General features: G+C 60.6%; 1 protein-coding gene across 2 annotated transcripts in view; it reads right to left on the reverse strand.

Moving 5' to 3' along the window:
- Positions 1-21,391, reverse strand: part of KCNQ1 (potassium voltage-gated channel subfamily Q member 1) — a 405,037-nt gene that overhangs the window by 259,195 nt on the left and 124,451 nt on the right. For both annotated transcript variants that reach the window (XM_017948145.3, XM_017948144.3), the window contains exons 3-10: positions 18,736-18,862; positions 18,086-18,164; positions 17,381-17,477; positions 16,524-16,664; positions 6,021-6,131; positions 4,534-4,629; positions 2,169-2,291; positions 1,002-1,143 (exon numbers count right to left, since the gene is read on the reverse strand). In XM_017948145.3, the coding sequence (XP_017803634.2) occupies positions 1,002-1,143; positions 2,169-2,291; positions 4,534-4,629; positions 6,021-6,131; positions 16,524-16,664; positions 17,381-17,477; positions 18,086-18,164; positions 18,736-18,862 (916 nt within the window). The remainder of the gene's footprint in view (positions 1-1,001; positions 1,144-2,168; positions 2,292-4,533; positions 4,630-6,020; positions 6,132-16,523; positions 16,665-17,380; positions 17,478-18,085; positions 18,165-18,735; positions 18,863-21,391) is intronic.

A 21,391-nucleotide genomic window follows, 5' to 3' on the forward strand; every position in this document is an offset into this window, starting at 1 on the left:
AGCCCCTCACACTCTGTAGAGCTGGCCAGTTCATGGTCCTGTCCTATAGGAGGTTTGTCTCAAAACTGGTCCCAAGATGACGGATGCATCACGTGTGCCTCCTGAAGCAGCCAGGAGGCCAGGTCTGCCCTGGAGCAGTGTGGGGAGACCAAGCACTGATGCTCTGGCATCACCACAGGTTACCTGCTGTGTGTGTGCTCAGCCAACTGCACTTCTGGGAACAGCAGAAGTTGGCAGGAGGCATATGGGGGCCACAACCAGGCACTGCTGTGTCCCTGCCATGTGGCTGGAGCACACGAGCCCAGCCTCCAGGGCCTCGCTCTCCACGTCTGTCAAAGAGCCATGCTTACGAGTTAGCGTGGGTAAAACCCCTTACCCGGGATGGAGGGCATCTAAACCCTAGACAGGTCTGCCATCCAATTATCAGGTGCTGCAGAAGGTAGCTTCATCCCAGCCCCTGCTGCAGGGGTGAGAGGAGGGACGCAGGTCCGAGCCACACCATCACGTACAGGCTCGTGGCCTCCAGGCTGCATGAGAACGGCCTGTCCCATCAGACCCCCCACGTTTTACCCAGGCCTGGTGCTTCTCCTCCAGAGCCCCATGCCCAGACCCCTTACCTCTGGTCTCCCTGCCAGTGGGCCCAGAGGTCACCCCAGACACTTTCCAACCACAGCCCGTGGGCTCAGCTGGGAGGAAGCCAGGCAGCTGGAATCAGGAACATAGCCTTCCCTCAGCACGGCCGGACAGAGCTGACCCATCCTGTCATCTGCCCAGGCTTCCTCTCGCATCAGAAGGTGTGGCCAGCCCCTCCTTGGGAAGACTCTGAGGGGAAGGTGGCTGGAAGGTTTACAGAAGTTTCTAGAAGCTCCACTCTCTGTCTGTTCATACCTCGTTATCAGAGACCCCAGCCCAAGGGAGAAACTCATTGGCTTGCTCGGGCTCCCAAAAAAGGCAGTGACCTTCCCAGCCCTGCGGCCCACACCTGCTTGAGGGGTTCTCACCAGAACTGTCATAGCCGTCAACAGAGAAGTGGTCCAGCCTCCGCTCTTCTGGGGGGTCGCACGTGATATGGGGGACTGTGAGCATCTTCTCTCCGGGACTCACCCCATTGTCTTTGTCCAGCTTGAACTTTTTTTTCTTTACCTAAAAAAACAGACAATAGATTAGCGGTTCCTGGACGTCGTCTGCCAGGCCTTACGCTGGCCCCAAAGTGCCTGTACAGCTGCCCTGAGCCCAGCCCCCATCACATACACCTGGACAGCGACATCACATCCACCTGGACAGGGACCTGAGGCCTGGGGTCAGCTCCAGAGTCCTCACACAGAGACAGGGCAGGGCTGCTGGGGGTCACATGGGGGGCTTGGCCCTGGTGCTGCCCTGTGAGCTCATGGCCTCGCTAACAGGACAGCAGGAAGCAGACAGACATACAAGATGGTGCCAGTGGAAGTGGTAATGGGAGCTGTGACCAGTAGGGGTGAATGCATATGGGGGGAACAGGCTAGGGGCCAGCAGGGCATGAAGAGGGCGCCTGAAGTCAGGGAGCAGGCTGTGTGGAAATCTGGGGGAACATTCCAGCACAGGGAACAGTCGGTATGGAGGCTCCACTGGCAGCTGGAAACTGGGAAGGCCAGGTCTCTCCACAGAGGGTGTGGGCACAGGCCAGGAAACGGAACCATGCCAGCATCAGCCCCAACCCCTCTTATGACCCCAGCCACGTCACAAGACTTCTGCCTGGCACCTGCCAAACTCCACTGCCCTGTGACCTCCAGACCCCCTTCGCTACACCCCTGCATCACCTCCCTCCCCTGCTGCTCCCCTCCCACTGCCCACTGCTCACCACCCACTGTGCCCCACATGGCAAGCCCAACCCCAAGGCCCTCTGAAGAGCCTTCTTTCCAGCGCGTCCTGCTCCCAGAGCTCTCTCTCTGGAGGTCTCATGCCCTGACCCTGGAATGACCGATCCTACATACCCCCAAGCTGGGGGACATTGGGACAGCAGGAACCTAGCGTCGGGTGTATAGCTCAGTGTCCCGAACGATGCTGACACCCTGACATAGGCCGCACCAGGTCAAATGCATGGTGAGATCCCAGCCTTGTGCTGCGGCCCCCACGGCCCCCCCCACCTGCTAGCAAGAAGGCCCTGCCCTGGTGGCAGGTGGGCTACTCACCACCACAGACTTCTTGGGTTTGGGGCTGGGTGACAGCAGAGCGTGGCTCCGGGAGGGCTTCCGGACGTAGATCTTCCAGGTGGAGGAGTCGGGGTTCTCGGCAGCATAGCACCTCCACGCGGTCTGAGGTTGGTCGGGGGAGAGGCTGTCACCTGCTGAGCCACCCAGTGGGGGCCCTTATGGAAGCTACAGCTCCCCCTCCCTGTTCCCCAGGCCGGACCCCCTCCCCTCTGGGTGGCAGGGTCTGGGACCTCAGAGTCACAGGCTTGACGTGGTCCCAGCTCCCAGACCCTCTGCCCAGGCAACCTGGCTTGGTCCCTTGCTGTACCAGGCAGCTCACCGCTGCCTGGGCCAACTGTTACCCACAGCTGGGACACCACAAAGGTCTTTACCGGCCCTGAGCCAGCCTTGAGCCAAAGGCAAGACTCGCAAAGGTGGGCAGGTCGCACATCGTCCCCGGGTGCCAGGGTGCACAGCGTGCATAGGAGACCAATGCAGAAATAGGCAACCAGCGGCCACACAGTAAGGAAGGGCTGAGAAAGAGAGGTTGTCCGGGACCTGCAGGTGCTGAACAGGGGGCAGGGAGAGGCAGGGTCCCTTGGGCTGACAGGAGGTGAGGTCTCTCCTAGAGGCCTGTGAGTGCCACCTTGCAGTTGGGAGAGCCTCTGATGGCACATGGGTGCAGCTCTGAAGCCAGCATTTCAGAGAGACCCTATGGCAGCACCACATGGGAACAGTGGGAGAAGGGGACACTATCGGTAGGGGACTTGGCGGGGGGAAGTTGTGCAGCGTCCAGGTGGGCAGGAGGGGCTCCCAGGGCCTTGTATGAGGACACATCCTGGTGGCCTTGTCATCACTGGCCACATAAGCCTGAGAGAGGGCCAAGTGGAGAATGTGTCCCCACACTGGTGGGCTCCTGGGTGATAGTCCCAGATAGACACAGCAGCTGGCAAGGGGCACCTGCAGCCCTCACTCCCACCCAGCACCCAGGGACAGGCAGGCAAGGGCACAAGCCCAGCCTTCCAAGGCCCGAGCATCACACATACAGGACGAGCACTCCACGTGGTCCCCCAACCCTGGCAAACCCCACAACCCCTGCCCTGCTCCTGTGCAGGCCTGTCACCTGGGGCCCCCACTCCAGTCCTCCCACAGTGTGTGCAGCTTCCGAGGGAGCCCCCTTTCACAGGACCAGGGAGTGGGACCAGGAATCCAATGTGGTCCCCTGCTGGGCGTGGGTGGCCAGCATGCTAACGCTGGGACCAAGGTGGGTTTACGGGCCTGATTTACGGTCTCCTGGGAAGGAGAAACTGTGAAGTCAGGCTGAGGGTGGGAGCTCACAGCCCCCCGATAGCTGAGCCAGGAGCCCGGCAGGATTGCGACTTGCCCCTGATAGCCTGGGCCTTGCCTGGGGCAGCAAGCTCAGGAGGCCTGCAGGGGGCACCCCAGCCAGCAGGGGCTGCCCAGGCCCTGGGCCTTCCTGGGGGACATCAGGCCCAGTGTGCCCAGAGGAGCTGACACTGCTCCCAGCCACTGCACTGGGCAGAGGCCCTATCCCTAGCGGGCACTTGTCATTCAACCTAGCAATGCCCACCCTCCGGGCCCCTCAGCAGCTGTTCCTCAGGGCAGCCCTGGCCCTGCGGTGGCCAACAAGAGAGACCCACAGGGATGCAATTCTCAAGTGGCTTCTGTACTAAGTCCTTGCTTATGTTAACAGGGCAGTCCCATTCTCTGGTGGGTCCTGGAGAGCCTGGAGTGACAGAGCCAGAGCCCAGCGTCCCAGAGCTTGGTACTGCCTGCCTCCCACCCACCTCCAGGACCTTCCTGCCCATGATGCTCCAGGGCTCTGCCTTTCCCTGCCCACTGGCCCTGTGAGCCCAGAGGGAGGCCCATGCCGTCCATCGCCAGCCCTCACCTCCAGGCACCAGGGCCTCCCGAGCCCTGAGGGATGCCAGGCCCTCCAGAAGGCACCAACTGCACAGCTGGGTCCTACCTCCCTTGGGGACAATCACCTGGCTCCGCCACTCCCAGACAGCCCTCAGGTTGTTGTGCAATGGGAGGGAGAATGGGAGCGCAAGGGAGCCTCAGAGCCAACCACGTCCACTCCTGGCATGGCCACGGCCGTGCCTCCTCTCCAGCCCACAGGGCATGGCCCTTGATGGGAGTGGCTTTGGAGGAAGACAGGCTCCAGCGCCCCATGCTCACCCCATCACCAGAGAAGCCAAGGCTTCCACAAGCAGGGTATGCCCCACAGGCCAGCCAGGCGGACACAGGGGCCAATGGTGGTTCCGACAGGTGGCCATGAGGGCTGGACGCAACAATAACAGTGACCAAAATGTCAGTGACTAGGGCCTTGCAGGTACCGCACCTGAATGAGTGAGGCTGCCGCCGGGATCTGCCGGTTGAAGTGCTTCTGCCTCTGCTTTTGCTGCACCTTCAGGGCAAACCCCGAGCCGAGAATCCCCTGGGAAGGAATGGACAGGAGGGTCCCGTCCACACAGGCCACTGCCAGCTGGGTGCAGCCTCAGGACATGGTTACCAGTCACAGTTGTGGGAAGGCCAGGCATGGTCAGTGCTGGAAGTTCCCCAAGTCCCACCTCGGGCCCAGCCTGCCTGTCCTGGGCCAGCATGGGGGGCAGAACTTATACCCCAGGCCCCAGCAAGGGGCCCAGTCCCATGGGGCGGGGCTAGAGCCTCTCTAACCCATTCCCAGGGACCATTCTGGGGGCCAGGTGGGCTGGCCCATCTGTATGCACCCAGGAAGGGGTCATACCACTGGGATGGGGGTCGCAAGTGAGAAGTCGGCCCTTCTCAGTCACCACTGCTGCCGCCCTGCCCAAGGACAGCTGATGGGATGCAAAGGACCCACCCAGAAGCTAGAGAACTCCCGGTCTACAGAGGGGATCACGTGGTCCATATGCATATGTGACGCACACGCACACACAATAGATATGCACACTAACACACACTAACAAACACACACACTAACACACACACACTAACGCACTAACACACACACACACAAACACTAACACACACTAACACTAACACACAAACACTAACACACTAATGCACACTAACACACACACTAACACAAACACGTCTACATGTCATGTGCACACACACGTACACAGCACATAGATGTATAATATATATACCTGTGACACACAGATACATACACATATGCAAACATACTAATATACATGTATAACGCATACATGTGCACACAACACACCACACATACTAAATACAACATATGCACATACAATATGTATACACAGTATGCACGCACATATACGGTACAATACACACCCATGCGATACATATACACATACCCATAGTATACAAGTAACATAAAATTATACACACACAGCACAAACACATATGCACATACACACATAACACACATACACCCACATACGGGCACTGCGAACTAGACACATCACCTAACAATCTGTGGTTTCTGGAAAGGCCATGGAACAAACCCCCTGCCCGGCCAGCCACAGCGTGGAAGTGCTCTCTCCAGGCACAAGATTCTTTCTCCATGGGGCGTGGCAGCAGCATTGCCCACCCCCCAGGGCTGAGTAAGCAGGCCTGTCCCACACTGTGTCCATGCACAGCCACTCCAGGCTGCCTCCCACACTGCCTGCAAGGACCCCAGTGGGGACTGCAAACAGGAAGTCTGCATCCAGGGCCCCAGGGAGGGCAGGTGGAGCTCTGGAGTATAGCACCTTCTAGCAGGGAAGCACCTTCTTGGTTCTGAACATAAGCGGGTCTGCTCAGAGGGAGGGCGTGCAGCCACCCCAGGGCCCCAGCTGTCCGAGGAGCTGGGAAAACACACCATGGAGCACCTACCGCTGGGAGCGCAAAGAAGGAGATGGCAAAGACAGAGAAGCAGGAGGCAATGGTCTTCCCGACCCACGTCTGGGGCACCTTGTCCCCATAGCCAATGGTGGTGACTGTGACCTGCAGGAAGAGGGACAGTGGTCAGCCACGGATGGGACTGGAGCCTTGGAAGGGCCACCTGCCTAACCCAAACCCACCACTCTGATGAGCGGAGAGGCCGATGAGAGACCCTGACCACCAGGACGACCCCGTGTGACTCGGCGAAAGCACCAGGAACAGAGCCGCGGGATGGCGTGTGTCTCCCAGGCTCTCGGTGTCACACACAAGGCATGTCCCACCAGCACATGCAAGGAGCCCAGCACCCACAAAGGGCCGGGCCTGCTGGCTGGGAATGTGGGCCTAAGAGCTCACCCCGCACCTGCTGCCTCATCTGCCTGCCTGTCCCCAGGAGGCTGGGCCCCTGGACCACCGACATTGCTGTGTGCCGGCCCCCAGGAGACAGGGAGCTCCCACTGAGGCCGGTCGTCGACAAAGAGCAGGGGCTGGGATGACGCGCTGCTTCCTGACGCCACTCCAGGGCACCAGATGTTTTATTTTCCTCTTTTCTGAGAGTACAAGATGCAGCTCAAGCCTTCTTGGTGGGAGAGCCATCCGAACAGGACGTGTGGTGGGACAATAGGAGGCTCCCCCCACCCGTGCCTCCTGCTGGCATCTGAGGTTTGCTTCCTGGGGCTTCCAGCCTGAGCCTGGAAATGTCATCCTGCAGGACTTAGGAGCCCACCCTGGCTGGGCCTGGCCTGTGCGGGCTGCCTGCTGGGTTCTTCAGGAGCTGGCGCTGAGCCCAACAAGGAGACCCAGAGTGGCCCTGAGGCACAGCTCACCCTGTAGACACACAGGCTCATGCCCAGGCTCACCTGGACAGCTGGCATGGTGGCCCAGACCATGGCTGTGGCTGCGGGAGGTCTTTGCAGCCCTGCTCTGGGCACCATACTCAGCTATTAGCCCAGCATTTACCCGCTTGGGGCTTCTGGACTGCTTGCAGGCCCAGGAATGCCCTAGCTGGGAACCACATGGAGACCCCCATTGGATTCTCAGCCCTATGGGCCCAGCGCTGATGGCAGGAAGGCCTGAGGCCTGTTTAACACACTCTGATGGAAGGCAAGAACAATTCCCGGCCCACCTGAGCCCCCACGAGACCAGGGTCCCTGGGCCACCCCATGGTTTCCACCGGCCACTGAGGAGGAGGGAGGGTGGGGAGAATCCCCGTGACCACCGCCGGGCAGGCGCGCACAGGCGCACACGTGGAGAAGCAGGTGCCCATGGCTCATGTGACTGCCCAGAACTGCCAGAGCAGGAGGCTTGGAGGCGCAGGCAGCAGAAGGGGCCACATTACGGGAAACCAGGCTGTGCTGATGAGCACATTAACGAACACTGACAAATGCCAGCCACCGCCATCAGGCCGCAGGGCAGGACTGGCCTCTGCTGAGCCCTGGCCGTCACCCAGGCCCCTGCCCCGCTAATGCTCTGACCGCACGTTCGCTTATGGTCAGGATGCTGCCGCAGAGGCTGCTCGCAGGTTATCTCCTGCAACTGCACACAGAGCTCTCCCTGCAGTGCCGCTGTTCTTAAGAGACACCCATATGCACCCATGCCCCCGCCATACACACAATGTGCACAGGAAGCTGTTTACTGCCAGGCCCTTTCTGTGGGCCACCCGGCTCTGTGTGCGTGGGCGCGCACCCACAAACATGCCTCATGCAGAGATGGGACGCTCCACACGTGCACATGTGTGCACACGCGTACACACGGAAACATACAATGACCCGGCCAGTACACACACGTGCATCACACAGGTGACAAGGTCATGTAAAAAGGGAGCTGGTTCCCATGTCCGAGCCTGACACTCTCAGGTGCAGACACTGAGGTGCAGACACCTTGAACGCGCAGCGCAGGCACACAGTGCAGCCACATCCCTGCAGGGTGCAGCCAGGCCACGGGTGAGGCTGACAGTGGCTGGCAGAGGGGGACCCTGGGGGAGCCCGAGGCCCTCGTCTGCAGGGTGTCCTCCCCAGAGGGCCTGCACCCACATGCACAGGCTGGGCTGCTGCTAAGTTCCCCAGAGGGGCCACGTGCACTGGGGTGGGGAGTTGCAGAGGCAGACACAGGGCTGCAAATTGGGCGGGGCATCGGAGACCCTGTGCCAGTCCTGCCCTGGGGAGCAACTCCCACCTGGTGAGCCCTCAGCCCAAAGAGGCTCAGAGCCTGGGGGCCCAGCACATCCACTATTTACCAAGTCTACAGCAAGTCCAAGAAAGCACACACGGGTGGCCCATTAATGGGCCTAGAAGGGCCTGGGCAGAGCGGGGACCCTGGCCTATCCTGGCCTTAAGCTCAGAGGGCCCCTGCAGCCTGGACAAGTAACAAGAGGGCTCCAGAGTCTGTCTAATCCAGATTTCCTGAGGGGACACTCACTCCTTCAGTATGAACATGCTGATTCCTCCTATTCATCCCTCAAACCTGTGCCTGGGCCTGCACAGCCCCTGCTGATGCCCTGAGGCAGTGCTCACCCCTCCACTCCTGGCTCTGCCTCTGCTCTGCAGAAGGACCCCTCTCAGCACCGTCCGCCTGGCTGGCATGTGCAGCCCGAGACTTGAGAAGCAGCCCAGCGCAGGCCCAAGTCCCACCCCACCTGGACATCCTCCTAGCACTGGGCCCCGAAGGACAAGATTAGGCCGAAGAAAGCGGGGGTGGTGGGGTGTGGCAGAGCAGTGCCCCAGGTGGGGGCCAGGTACGAGAAGCAGGGTTGGAGGGCTGCGTCCAGGACAGGGCTGAGTCTGCTTCCCCAGGCAAATGTGCACTGATGATCTGCTGGGGCTGGGCTCAGGGACGGCAGCCCTCGCTATGGCTGGGGGGCACTAACCGGTACTCCTGCTCCCACCCAAGCGTGAGCAGTGGGACATCGCTCTTGACAGACAGGCCCAGGGCAGGCATGGGGATCCCCGTCCTCTGGGGAGCCAGGCTTTCTGGAGATTTGCAAAAATGCTTATTTTTCTTTCAATAATATTTGTTTTGGAAAATATAGAAATTTTTCATAACATTATTTATGAAAATGTAATGGGTCTATTATTTTAATAAATTAATATGGAATTGTTTTTACATGTCTCCACTGTATTAAATATTGATGGCACAATGCCCACGAATGAGGCTTCTCTGTCAGGGGCGCCAAGGGGCCCTGAGACCAAGAGGCCTGGGCACGGCTGCCTCCCGAGGAGGCCGGGGACAAACCCAAGATAGGCTGAGAGGCAGGAATTGGGCTGTAGGGGGGCCAGGCAGCAGGCGGCTGGGGGACGCCAGCAAGGTGTTCGTGCCTTGGGTGCCAAGCGTAAGGGGCGCCAGCAAACTCAGGCATCAGAACAAATGGCAGGGGCTGGTATATTAAACGTCATTTTAATAATAACATTAAATTATTTAAAAATATTTAGAATCATTACTTTTTAAATGAAAATACCATATTTTGATATACTTAAAAATCGAATACAGAAACTCCATGATGAAGGTGGAATGGAGTAGGGCTGGCCTGGAAGCCAGAGTGGAGCTGGGGTCAGGCGAGCAGGTGAGGTGGCCACCTGCTCAGGTAAGGACACCCGAGACCACCTCCCAAACCTGCCCCCAAACAGACGAGACCTGCCGAGGGTGGGGGCGTCACCTCCTGGGGCTGAGATGGGTGCACGTGGGCGCCTGCTGGCTGGCTGGCTGGCTGGGTAGTCCGTAGAAGCCAGGGGTGCCCCCAGCGGGAGAGAAAGGCCAGCCCCAGAAGTGCCCCTGGGTGTCTGCCCACTGTGGAGAGCACACAAACAGCCGGATGTAGTTCCAGGACCCCACCTTCGCCCTGTCCGCCTGCCCGTCTGCCCAGACCCGGCCCAGACCCTCCCCTCAAGTTCACAAGGAAAAGGCCCCTCCCTGCAGACCTGTTTGTTTTTCCTACATTCAGACACAAGCAGCTCAGGAATGGGCTGTTTTATGGTCACCATGCTGGGGATTAGTCCCTGATGGCCCGCCACCTGGAATGCAGATCCACATGTCTGTCTCCTGGGTGACAGCTCCTCGCCAGGGCGCCAGTCGCACGAGGCACACAAAGTCACACCCATGGCAGGAACTGTGGGGGCGCGTGGGGAACCCACACCCCACTGGTCAGCACGTTCCCCCACCCTCCTGCTGGCCTGTGCCTTCACTCCCGTGTGAAGGGGCGGGAGGCATGGGGAGCCTTCTAGTTCCCCATTTTCCGCCCTGAGGAGCACTGGGATTCTATTCCCTCCTTTCGGAAGCAGCCTCCTCAAGGCTGGCCTCAAGGGGATGACTGAGGCCAGCCCAGAAACCCGAGCTCCAGCCACACGCCAAGCCCTGGCTCCCAGAGCTCACTGGCCCCGGCTGGAGACGCGGTAGTCATTTGCCCAGAAGGAAGGGGTGGCCCTGGCTGGAGAGGTGGTGGTCGTCTGTCCAGAGGGAGGGGTGGTCAAGAGCGGGAGCAGGAGGTAGCCCAGAGGTGTCACACCCCAGCTGGCACCCTCAGGTCAAGATCATCTACGGAGGAGGAAACTGAGGCTGGGCAATCACTGTGTTGAGGGCTTCCCATTAGAAAGTGTCCAGGCAGACAGCTGGACCAAGGCCTGCAGGACCCACGCTCCCCGCTGTGGCCCGCGAAGGCAGAGATGGGCTGAGGCTGCTTCAGCCTTGCAGGCCTAGACCTTGCCCAGCCTCGAGGGCCCAGCCTGCCCGTGAGGAGGCACTCGAGGATGGAGTCAGGAGAGTGCAGCACCCAAGCTTAGCCCCACAGCTCCAGGGAGGGTGGCAGGGGCTCCGGGACATCCCATGCGGCCACAGCCATTCCTAGGTTGCTGTGCTGGGGCCCCAGCCATGAGGAGGCCCCCTGGCTCTTCATGGAGGCTCTGGGCCAAGGATGCCCTCCCAGGCCTGGTCCCCTCTCCAGGGCCTAGCAGGAAGCCCATGCAGGATCTCCCAGAGCTGCACCCTCAGTCTCAGTGCCCCCAGTAGGCTGAGCACACAGAGGTCCAGGCAGGTGTCCCCTCTCGTGGCACGATGCCTGTCTCAGTGGTTCCAAGGGATGTAGGACAATGCCCTGTGAGTGAGGGCCTCGGGCCCCACCTGGCACCCTCGCCTTGTCTGGCAGTCCTGTGGTTGCCCTGCTGGCAAGGCTGGGCTGGCACCATGGTTCTGAGTGTGGGGGCAGTTCTCACCCTGTCCATCTGGCCTCAGGCAAAGCCCCAGCCTGTTCTGTGCCTCAATTTCCCCCTCTTGGGAAGGTGCATGGTCACAACACACTTCTCACGGGCTGCCTGCTGGGTTAGGGTTTGGCATGTGGCCAGCCTGTCACTCACTCCTGGAATTTGTAAAGTGCTTTGGTGCCCCTTGCAGACTTAGAGACCCAGTCTAGGGCCTGTCTAGAGCCTCTGCTAGCTGGTGGGCTCCCCCCATGCAGGGCTCAGAGACATGCACTCCTCAGGACAGGGCAGGACAGGGCCCCCTGACCGGGGTGATACTACGGAGAGCAGGGCCAACAAAGTTGGAGAAGAGGCGCCTAGGGGGGTGGCCTGGGGAAGGGGGAGCCATGGACAGAGGGAGGCCCCTGGGTGGGAGGCAGGACTGTCTCTGGGGCAGAGAAGGGTGGGGCCAGCAGTCCTGGGGCTCTAACAGGCCAGGCACTCACATTCCGAGGGGACGCCCAGCACATTCCGAAGATTCGCCCAGCCCCCGTGGGGCCGCCCTGGAGACTCTGGCCTGGCTTTCAGGAAGAGCTATAAAGGGGCTGACGCAGCCACGTGGGGGTGGGGGAACAAGCCAGCAGGCTCGCAAACTCTCAGGGTAAAAGCAAAAGCAAACACACACCCCAAAATAAACCCGCTTCCTTTCAGCAGGAGAAAGTAAATAAACGAACACAAATTCACGAGGGCCAGGCCTCCCCATCACACGGGGTCCTCTCTTCACTCATGAAGCCCAGAGCCCCACACACGGGCTGGTGGTGAAACCGTCAACACCCCCATGGCACCCAGGCCCCAGGCCGCGTCTTCCCCGAGGTACAGTCAGGCTCAGCACCCTGCCCGAAGGTGGCCCAGGTGACTGTGTCTTGAGATCTCAGCTCAGACGTCACCTCAGGGAGGCTTCCCTGCTCCCGCGTGGAGACAGTCTTGCAGGGACACCCCAGTGGTGTGTCCCATGGCCACCTGTGAACCACCACAGGCCAGCACCAGCTCACACCATGCTTCTTGCTCCTGACCGTGACAGAGAGAGCAAGACAGGGCTGCCCGAACCCCTGCCAGTGCCTGGCACAGAGCAGGACCGCAAGCCACACGCCTCAACAGTGAGTCCACAAATGGAGACCCAGCCTCACCAGGAGGCCTTTTCGGTCCAGGGAAAGTCACCGCAGCAAAGGGAACGGTTGCAGCCTCTGGGACTACAGTCCTCAGCAGCCTGCGCCGCGGGCCCCACATTGGCCCTGGGAGATGGATTGCTGTCTCCCATGTGCAGATGGAGAAACTGAGGCACGCAGCAGGTGTGTACTCTGCCTCTGTCCCCAGGCCCACTTAGTAGGGCGGCTGAATTCGTTCCCCTTTGCATGGAACGCCAGGAGGAGGAAGAACCCTGACCCAGGTGCTCAGTTGGGGGCCGAGTCCTGCTGCGCCTCAGCCCACAGTGCCTTGGTTTCCCCAGCAATTCCTGACACCACCCCTCCCGCTGGGCAGTGCCAACAGGGCTTGCCTGTGACTGCCTGGGAGGCCCTGCCCTCACGCACACCCCTGCACCAGCCCCCAGCCCCGTCTGGCCTTGCCCCGCCAGGGTGCAGCATTGCCAGGGAGGGGGGAGTCTTTGGAGCCTCCAGGTGAGGAGAGAGTGAACGGCAGGCAGTGAGATTCCACTTCAAAAGGCGGCGGAAATATAGGAATGGGGTTCCAGTTTTTTTACTCTCAATTCTAAATTTAGATGCAGAGGGGTAAACAGCCCGGCAGCCTCCTGTTTTTAGAGACCCCCAGGCTCTGAACAGAGAAGCCCGTGTTTGCAAGTGCTTCTCCCTCCACTCAAACTTTAACACAAACAAACGCATTTTGTTCCAAGGGCAAAGAAAAGTCTTAAATTCTCCCCAAACGCCTCGGCAGCCAGGGCAGGCGCCACACTTAGGGGATCCGGGAGTTCTCACATCCAAGTTGGGTATACCCACCCCGGGGAAGGGGACAGGAGGGGACACTCAGCCACTGAGCTGGCACCTTCACTGGACAGCTGGCAAGGGGAGAGACCTTCCCAGGAAGCCCACCTGGGCCACCCACTGTCCTAGGCTGGACTGCATCCCTCCTAATTCATAGTCACTTGGCCCCACAGAATGTGATATTTGGAAATAGGCTCTTTGAAGATTCAATCAAGATGAGCTCTTCCTGGATCACCTGGGTGGACTCTAAAGCCAACAGTGTCCTCCTGAGAGACAGGGCCTGACACGGAGGAATGAGGCGGCCGCACACCGGGCACGCCTGGAGTCTCCAGCCACTGGGAGAGGGGAGGAAAGTTCTCCCTGAGCCTTCGGAGGGGCCGGCCCTGCGCACACCTCGCTTCGGGCTCTGGCCTCTAGAGCTCGTGCGTTTCTGTTGCTCTGGGCCCAGCAGTTCGAGGACTTTGTTGTGGCAGCTCCAGCACCCTCTTAGGGTGTGTCTGAGGGGTGAGGAGTCCACAGAGTCCAGGCAAGGCCTGGGGCAGATGTAGCATGATGTTCAGAATGGCCTGGCCTCCAGGAAGCCACCTCCCACCCAGTAAGGGCCGGTGGCAGCCCGGACGGACGGACGGACATGGAGCAGGCCTGGCTGCCTGGCCGGCGGGGGCGTGCTTCCCTCCCCAGTGGAGTGAAGGAAGCAGGACAAAGGAGCTGAAAGAAAACAACTGCTCAGGGCGCAGTTACAAATTGGCAAAACTGGCTTAAAAGCCCCCATCTGGGCTGCCCCTTCTTGCATTTCTCAAGTTCTGTTTGTCCGAGAAACGCCAGGAACACAGCCCATAACTCAGGCCTCAGGGGCCGCTCCCCCCAGACAGCTGCAGGGCAGCTGAATGGGAGCTGTTTGCCCCAGAGCCCCGGGCGGCGGGGGGCCCAGGGCGACCAGGGGCGCAGGGCCCGGCGGGAACAATGGCCAGGCCAGGGCGCGCGATGGCCGAGGCTCAGGCTGCAGCTGACAGTGCGGGCCGGGGCACTGATGCCAAGCCGGGCACAAAGGGGCCGTGTTCCCGGCCAGCGAGCGGATGTTTGCACAGGTGTGGGAGTGGGAGCGCCGCTCTGCCGCGGGCTGGGGGGCTGGGGAGTAGCGTCTGCCGTCCATAGCTCCAGTGGGCGGCCGGGAAGGCAGGCAGGACAGCACCGAAGGCTGGGCACTGCTTATCAGCTGTTCCGGGGCCAGTATCCACTGGCTTCCGCCACACCGCCACTCCTCACTGCCCACCTTGCCACCAGCCTCCTGGGAACTCTCCTGGCTTTGGGCAGTCCATCCCCCGAGCAGGCCCTACCCAGCCACACTCACTGCCGGCAGGCTCCCGCCAGGGGGCTGGGCCCTTCTGCCCAAACCTGCCCAGGCCTGCCACACTGGGGCCTTCGGGGACACAGGCCCCCAGGAAGGCGGGAAGAGGCCAAAACTGGGGCCTGCCCCAACCCAGGAGTTGTGTCAGCATGCCCCTGCCATCCCTGAGCAGTGCAGCACTTTGGAAGCTTCCAGAAAACCTGCTGACTCTGCCTATGTCAGGAGCCACTGCTGAGTGTCTGGCCTCATGGGGGACGCGGTGGGGGAGGGACGAGGCACAGCAATCACAGGGACATGCGCCTGCCTGGGGAGCCACTGGGAGGCTTCTCGTCCCGCCCAGATAGGCTCTGATGGTGGTCGGGGGGCCCAAGAGCCAGCAACGCTGGTCCTTTCTGGAAGGAGAACTTGGGGCAGACAGACTGGGTCCTGGCACCACCAGCATGTGTTGCCCATGGATGCCCTGCCCGCCCCACCTCCAGCCCCTGTGTGGCCCGCAGGCCTTGGCTCCCACCCTGTGTGGGCTTCGATGGCCTCCTCCACAGCCCCAGCCCCTGTTGCTACCACGATCCCATCTGACCTGTTATCGGGCTGAGTGAGTCCGGAGGTCAGTAGACAAGGGCAAACGCGGGGGCAGGCTTGTGGCGGCAGAGCAGGGGGCACCCCGTCACCTCGGCATTTGGGCTTCCCGGCCCCCACCCAAGGTCACTCCCCAAGGTGTGATGGTGCCACCCTGGGCCTTGGTGGCCTCTGGACGGCCCACCCGGCCCTGCAGCTGTGGGGGGAGATGGGATGGAGTCACTCCCTCCCCGCACTCTGGCCTCCAGCCAGCTGCTCCCCTCAGGGTACCCACGTGTCCCCCCTAGAAGCAACCCTCAAGCTCCATGTGTATATAAACGCCAGCTTTCACTGGAGGATTTGAAAGCAACCACCAGCTCCCAGAGGGACACTGGCAAGTTGGGCCTGCCCCTAAAAATGCCACAACCAACGTCCTCTGAGCCGTGAGAAACTGCTGCTGGGCCCACAGGCCAGTGACATGGGACTCAGGGAGCCTGCAGCTAGGAGGGCGCGCCCTGATTCCTGCAGCTGCATCCTCATCGGAACATCTCCCTCTCCCACGTGCAAGCCTGACTCCCTCAAGGAAGCCGCCACAGACGGCCTGAGACACTCTGCCCCACCCTTCCTGTGCAGGCTCACGGAGCTTTGGGTGGCTTGGTGTTCCGGTGCGGGGATCCGCCTGCTGCACACCCGCTTCCCCAAGGCTCCTGGGCTGCTCTAGGTGGTTGGAACCCACTTTCACTGCCAGGGGCAGCCTCTGGGCCCACAGGCCGAGTCCCTGCCCCCCCCCCAGCTCAGCTGCACCTACGTCACCACTGCCCAGGGCCGGCTCCAGAACTTGCAGGCCCAGCATCCACTGGAAACACGGGGGCTCTCTGATCTCTGCTGGGGTCTCTTGAGCCATCGTGGTCCTTCCTGTTTGCCCTCTGGCTCCTTGGGGACAGGGGCACTCACAGGGCCTGTGCGGACCCTCAGAGACACGGGAGGTACGCATCTGACGCCGCTCTCCTGGGGCCCTGCCAGGGTGAGGGCCGGGGTGGAGGCAGAGAATGGGCAGCCTAGGATGATGGTGGGAGGCAGAGCCACGGGGGAGCCGAGACCGCTAAGCCCCCAACACACACTCCAGTGACCACTCCAACTTCCCTCTCAAATCTCAAGTTCAAAGGCGAGACATTCAGAACTTCAAGACAGTGATGCTGAAGGACTCGACACTGAGTGTGGGGACCCATGACAGCGGCTCCAAGCGCAGGTTTGTGGACAGAGGCCTGTGAGCACACAGGTGAGAAGCCCCCGCCAACAAGGCCTGAAGTCTCGAGACACCAGTGCCCTGGTGTCCTGTCACCTCTTCAGCCCCAGCTGCCCCTGTCCCCATGCCTGGAAGTTTCTGACTTACCACCCCCCACCACAGCGCATCTGCGTAGCTGCCGAACTCCACGCGGCCTGACTCGTTCACCGCGTCCTTCTCAGCCAGGTACACAAAGTACGAGGAGAAGATGAGGCCCAGGAAGCCAATGTACAGGGTGGTTATCAGCTCCTAGGCCAGAAAACAGACAGTGTCGGGCTCTAGGAACTGTAGGCTGGGAGCCTCCTGTGCAGACACCTAAGGCAGAGAGTCCCAGCGATCACTGGGCGTCCTACGCCGCTCTGGTTCACATGCGTGGGGCCGGCTTCAATATAACCCACTCCTCATCCAGTAAGTGGCAGGTGGGGGTTACCCTTAGAATGAGGATCAGCCCTGGGGTTGCCCCAGGCCCACCGTCTGGACCGCCGCAGGCTCCGGCTCTCTTTCCCGCCACATGACAGAACCAAGAATGGACCAGGACCCAGGGGATCCCCAGGGAGAGGAAGGGTCCCCTCACCCCACAGAGCCAAGGGCTGGTGCAGCTTGAGCCCATCCGGGCGCAGCCCTCGGGAAGGGGTGCGGGTGTCCCCGCCTTGACCGGGTTCCTGATTTGCCTGGGTTTTTCATTTCTGACTTTCTGTCTTCTTTTGCCCCCAGCTCAGAGGAAGGTGAGCACATCAACAGCCTGGTAGGCCAGGGGCACCGGCACCCGGCTGGGGTGAGCATCCAAGCTGGGCTCAGGCTTAGGCTTGCTCTGAGATCCTGGGCCCCATTCAGGTACCCTTGCGCCTGGGCACCCACCGACCCCCAGGGCCTCAGCGCATCTCAAGCTGTCCTAGCGTGGGCTGCTCTGCTCCCTCCATCCTGCCCCCAACCCAGGCCCCGCACCCCCAACCTGGGCCACCCACCTGGCGGTGGATGAAGACCACGGAGCCCAGGAGCCTCCAGGTGCCTCCCTGGCGGTCGACATGTAGCATCCTCAGGATCTGCAGAAAGCGGATGCCCCTGGGAAGGAGATGGTGTGGGGCTGAGGGAGCCAGGCTGGGCTCAGGTGTTCACTCCGGGCCTGGGGGTGGCCGATGGCATGGGTGTCCCTGCCCCTGCCGGGCGCCCACTCTGGGTGGGGAGGCCAGATATACATCCATCCCCACAGGGGCCTCGGAATTTCCCTCCCAGGTGCAGCCCCCCCCAGAGTCTGCTCTGAATCTGCTCACACAGGGCTGGGGCTGGGGGTCGACCAGGTACCTCCAGATTCCCTCAGTCCCCAGACTGCCTTCTGAGGGAGCCCCTGGGGTCACCCCAGTTTGCAGATGGGCAGGCTATGTGCCCAGATGGTCAGGTTACAACCCAAGCCCTGGAAGCTCAGAGGCGCTGGCGTTGGGCCAGAGCCTAGGGCTGCCTGAGGCATCTTGAGTCTGAGCTGTGCCCTCCACACTTGCCCGCACCTACCCTGCTCCACCCACCCCAGCACATGGCTCAGTGTCCCCAGGAGCAGCGGGCACCAGGGCACCTTGCATCAGAGCAAGGCGGATGGGGCACGAGACCACCCACGGCTCAGGAGGGGTGCTCGGGGCAGGTTGGCATGGCAGGGAGAGCTCATGGCACAGACGCACCTGATGGCTGATGTGGCAAACACCTGCCCCTTGGAGCCCACGCAGAGGACCACCATGGAGGCCACAACCACGATGAGGTCTGTGGAGTACAGGAGACGGGGGAGCTTGTTGTGATCGTCACAGCCAGGATCCCGGGGAAGAGCACACGCCCTGCTCTCATCTGGGGAAGGGGCTTGCCAGTCAGGCGGGTCAGGCCCTGATGACCAGGGACATGGGGACATCTCGGATAGGGAGACAGGCAGCGTCTAAACTGAGAGACTCAACCTCTATCCTGGTCATGTGGAGCCCCCAGCCCTTCTTGGGCCCTGTGCTGAGCCCTGCAAGGGACCAGAAAGGGCAGGGCCTTAGGCCTGGACCATGGTTCTCAGGCCGCCAAGGGCGACTGGCCCACCGTGAAGCTATGCTGGGCTGCAAGGGCTCATGGGAATCTGTAAGGGACCAACCCCCTACTCCCAACACCATGTTAGCGTCTTGGTGCAGAGGTGGCTGAGGGCTGCCAATGCTCCTATGCTGGGTCCTGGGCAGTCACCCGCTGCTGGCCTTGGGGTTCCCCCGTCCTTAGGGGACTCCATCTGGTGGGGATCATGAGGTGGGGATCATTCCTGGTCTGGAAACCTGGGCGTGACCTCCACAGGGCAGGCATGACTCACCGATGATGGAAATGGGCTTCCGGGCAAAGCGCAGCCGCCCCCAGAGGCCCACGTACTTGCTGCGGCAGCCGGCGGACCAGAGGCGGACCACGTACTCTGTCCCAAAGAACACCACCAGCACGATCTCCTGCAGCGACAGAGTGGGGCGCTCACTGCAGGCGGGCTCGGCCTTGAGTGGCTTCAGACCCTGCAACCTGTTTGAACCCAGCCATGCTGGAGCCTCCACTGAAGGACACCCTGAGAACAGCAGGCCCAGGTCCTGGCCTGCTGGGGATGGTGATGCCTGTGCACAGAGGCCCTGGAGAGCCGAGCAGCTTCAGCTCACGTCCACAGGCGTGGAGCCCAGGTGAGGCTGCAGCTCTCAGGCCAGGACCACCCAGGCCAGAGGAGGCCCCACACCAGGAACTCCAGCCTGGGTCAGAGGAGGCCCCACACCACAAACCCCAGCCTGGGTCAGAGGGGGTCCCACGCCAGGAATCCCAGCCTGGGACAGAGGGGGTCCCACGCCAGGAACCCCGGGCGCCCTCCATGAGAAGCATTTTCCCACCAGATCCAGCCCTGGAAAACCTCACAGCTGGCCTTTGAGTCTGGTATACCCGGGGTAGGGGCAGCCTCTGGACCACGTTGCCCCTTATAGGGAGTCACCTGGCCCCTCTACACCCCAACACCTCCTCAACTCTACCGACACCAGAGGGCTGAGGTTCCTGGAGGAGTGGGAAGAAGATGCTCGGAGCTGGATCCCACCCCCTAGGCACAGAAGTGGGAACCTGGGCCTCAGTTTCCTCGGCTGTAAAGTGTGGATGCAGCAGTGCCAGGCTCAGTGGGCTTTCGCGGAGACTTATTGCCAAAATGCAGCTTTCATGTGAAGTGCAGCCCGTTGTGACACTCAAAGCATGGTGGCCACCTGCAGGCTCGAGCCCAGCGCCCAGGCAGCCGGGGTGTATGGGAGGCCCTTGGGGAAAGTATATGGGGCTGGAAGATGAAAACAGCCCCCACATGTGAGAGGCGCTAGCCACACAAAGCCACAAAGCCACAGGCATACAGCGTCTCAGGCCCACTTCCGGCAGACTCCTGCCTGTCCTCCCTCAGAAGCCGGGCCCTGGAGGGGACTTCCGCTCCCACTGGGTGACAGTGGCTGGCCTTGCTCCCATGCCACACCCCCACCAGGGAGTCTACTATGAGCGGTCAGCTGGACACTGCCATCGCTGGCTCCCAAATGTTATTAATTAGGATGGAATGATACTGACACCATCCAGCATGTGTTTGCGGCAAGCCCAATGGATAAGGGGAGACAGGCTGGGAGCTTAGTTGCTTTCCTTTTGGAAAAATGTTTTAGGCTCATGACGTCAGGTCCTTCAGGGGTTGGGGTGTGTGCAGTCAGGTGCATACGGGAGATGGCAGGGGTGCAAGGTAAAGAAAGGGTGTGGGCCGGGCACAGGGGCTCACGCCTGTAATCCCAGCACTTTGGGAGGCTGAGGTGGGCGGATCACGAACTTAGGAGTTCAAGACCAGTCTGACTAACATGGTGAAACCCCGTCTCTATTAAAAATACAAAAATTAGCTGGGCATGGTGGCGCATGCCTCTAATCCCAGCTACTCAGGAGGCTGAGGCAGGAGAATCGCTTGAACCCGGGAGGCGGAGGTTGCAGTGAGCCGAGATTGCTCCATTGCACTCCAGCCTGGATGAAAAAAAAAAAAAAAAGAACAAAAAAGAAAGCAAACAAAAACAACAAACACACACACACACACACACACAAAACAAAAGGTGTGAACACCTGCAGGCTCTGTGGCTTCATGGTGGGGTTCGGGTCCCACCTCTGTCTTCAGCTCCTGGGGACCGGGGCTCTAGGCTGAGGTCCGGCTAAGCTCCCTGGTCTTACCCACCCCCATTTCCCAGGCCCCAGAACAGGACCTGCTCCAGTCAGTGCTCAACATGGACATGCTGAACGAACGAACGAAGGAACAAATACATGACTCTTCCAATGAGCCGGCCTAGAGCTCTCTGGTAGCAGGAGCTCTGTCTCATCGGTCTTTGCTTCTGAGAACCTGCCCTTTAGGGAGACCAGGCCTGGACACCATAACGCCTGCCTTTGTTTAGTCATCGTGAAAAAGGCCACAGAAACACGGAGCTCCAAGTCCCTGGAGCTGAGACAAGGTGCCCATGATGGCACAGAGACCAGCTCACCCGACTGCTGGTGGCCTCGGTGGGGAGGCGTAGCGGCTCCCAGCCCAGCTCTGCTGACCCAGACAACACCCCGCAGACTGGTCCTTAGCAGGGTTTTTCCTGTTTTGATGCACTTTATTTATTTATGATTTATTTATTTTTGAGACAGTCTCGCTCTGTCACCCAGGCTGGAGTGCAGTGGCGTGATCTCGGCTGGAGTGCAGTGGCATGATCTCGGCTCACTGCAACCTCGGCCTCCCAGGTTCAAGCAATTCTCCTGCCTCAGCCTCATGAGTAGCTGGGACTATAGGCGCCTGCCACCATGCCTGGCTAATTTTTTGTATTTTTTTTTAGTAGAGATGGGGTTTTGTCATGTTGGCCAGGCTAGTCTCAAACTCCTGACCTCAGGTGATCCGCCCGCCTCGGCCTTCCAAAGCGCTGGGATTATAAGCATGAGCCACTGTGCCTGACCTTGTTTTGATGCACTTTAAA

The sequence above is a fragment of the Papio anubis genome, chromosome 12 (genome assembly GCF_008728515.1).
Source record: "Papio anubis isolate 15944 chromosome 12, Panubis1.0, whole genome shotgun sequence".
NCBI lineage: Eukaryota > Metazoa > Chordata > Mammalia > Primates > Cercopithecidae > Papio > Papio anubis.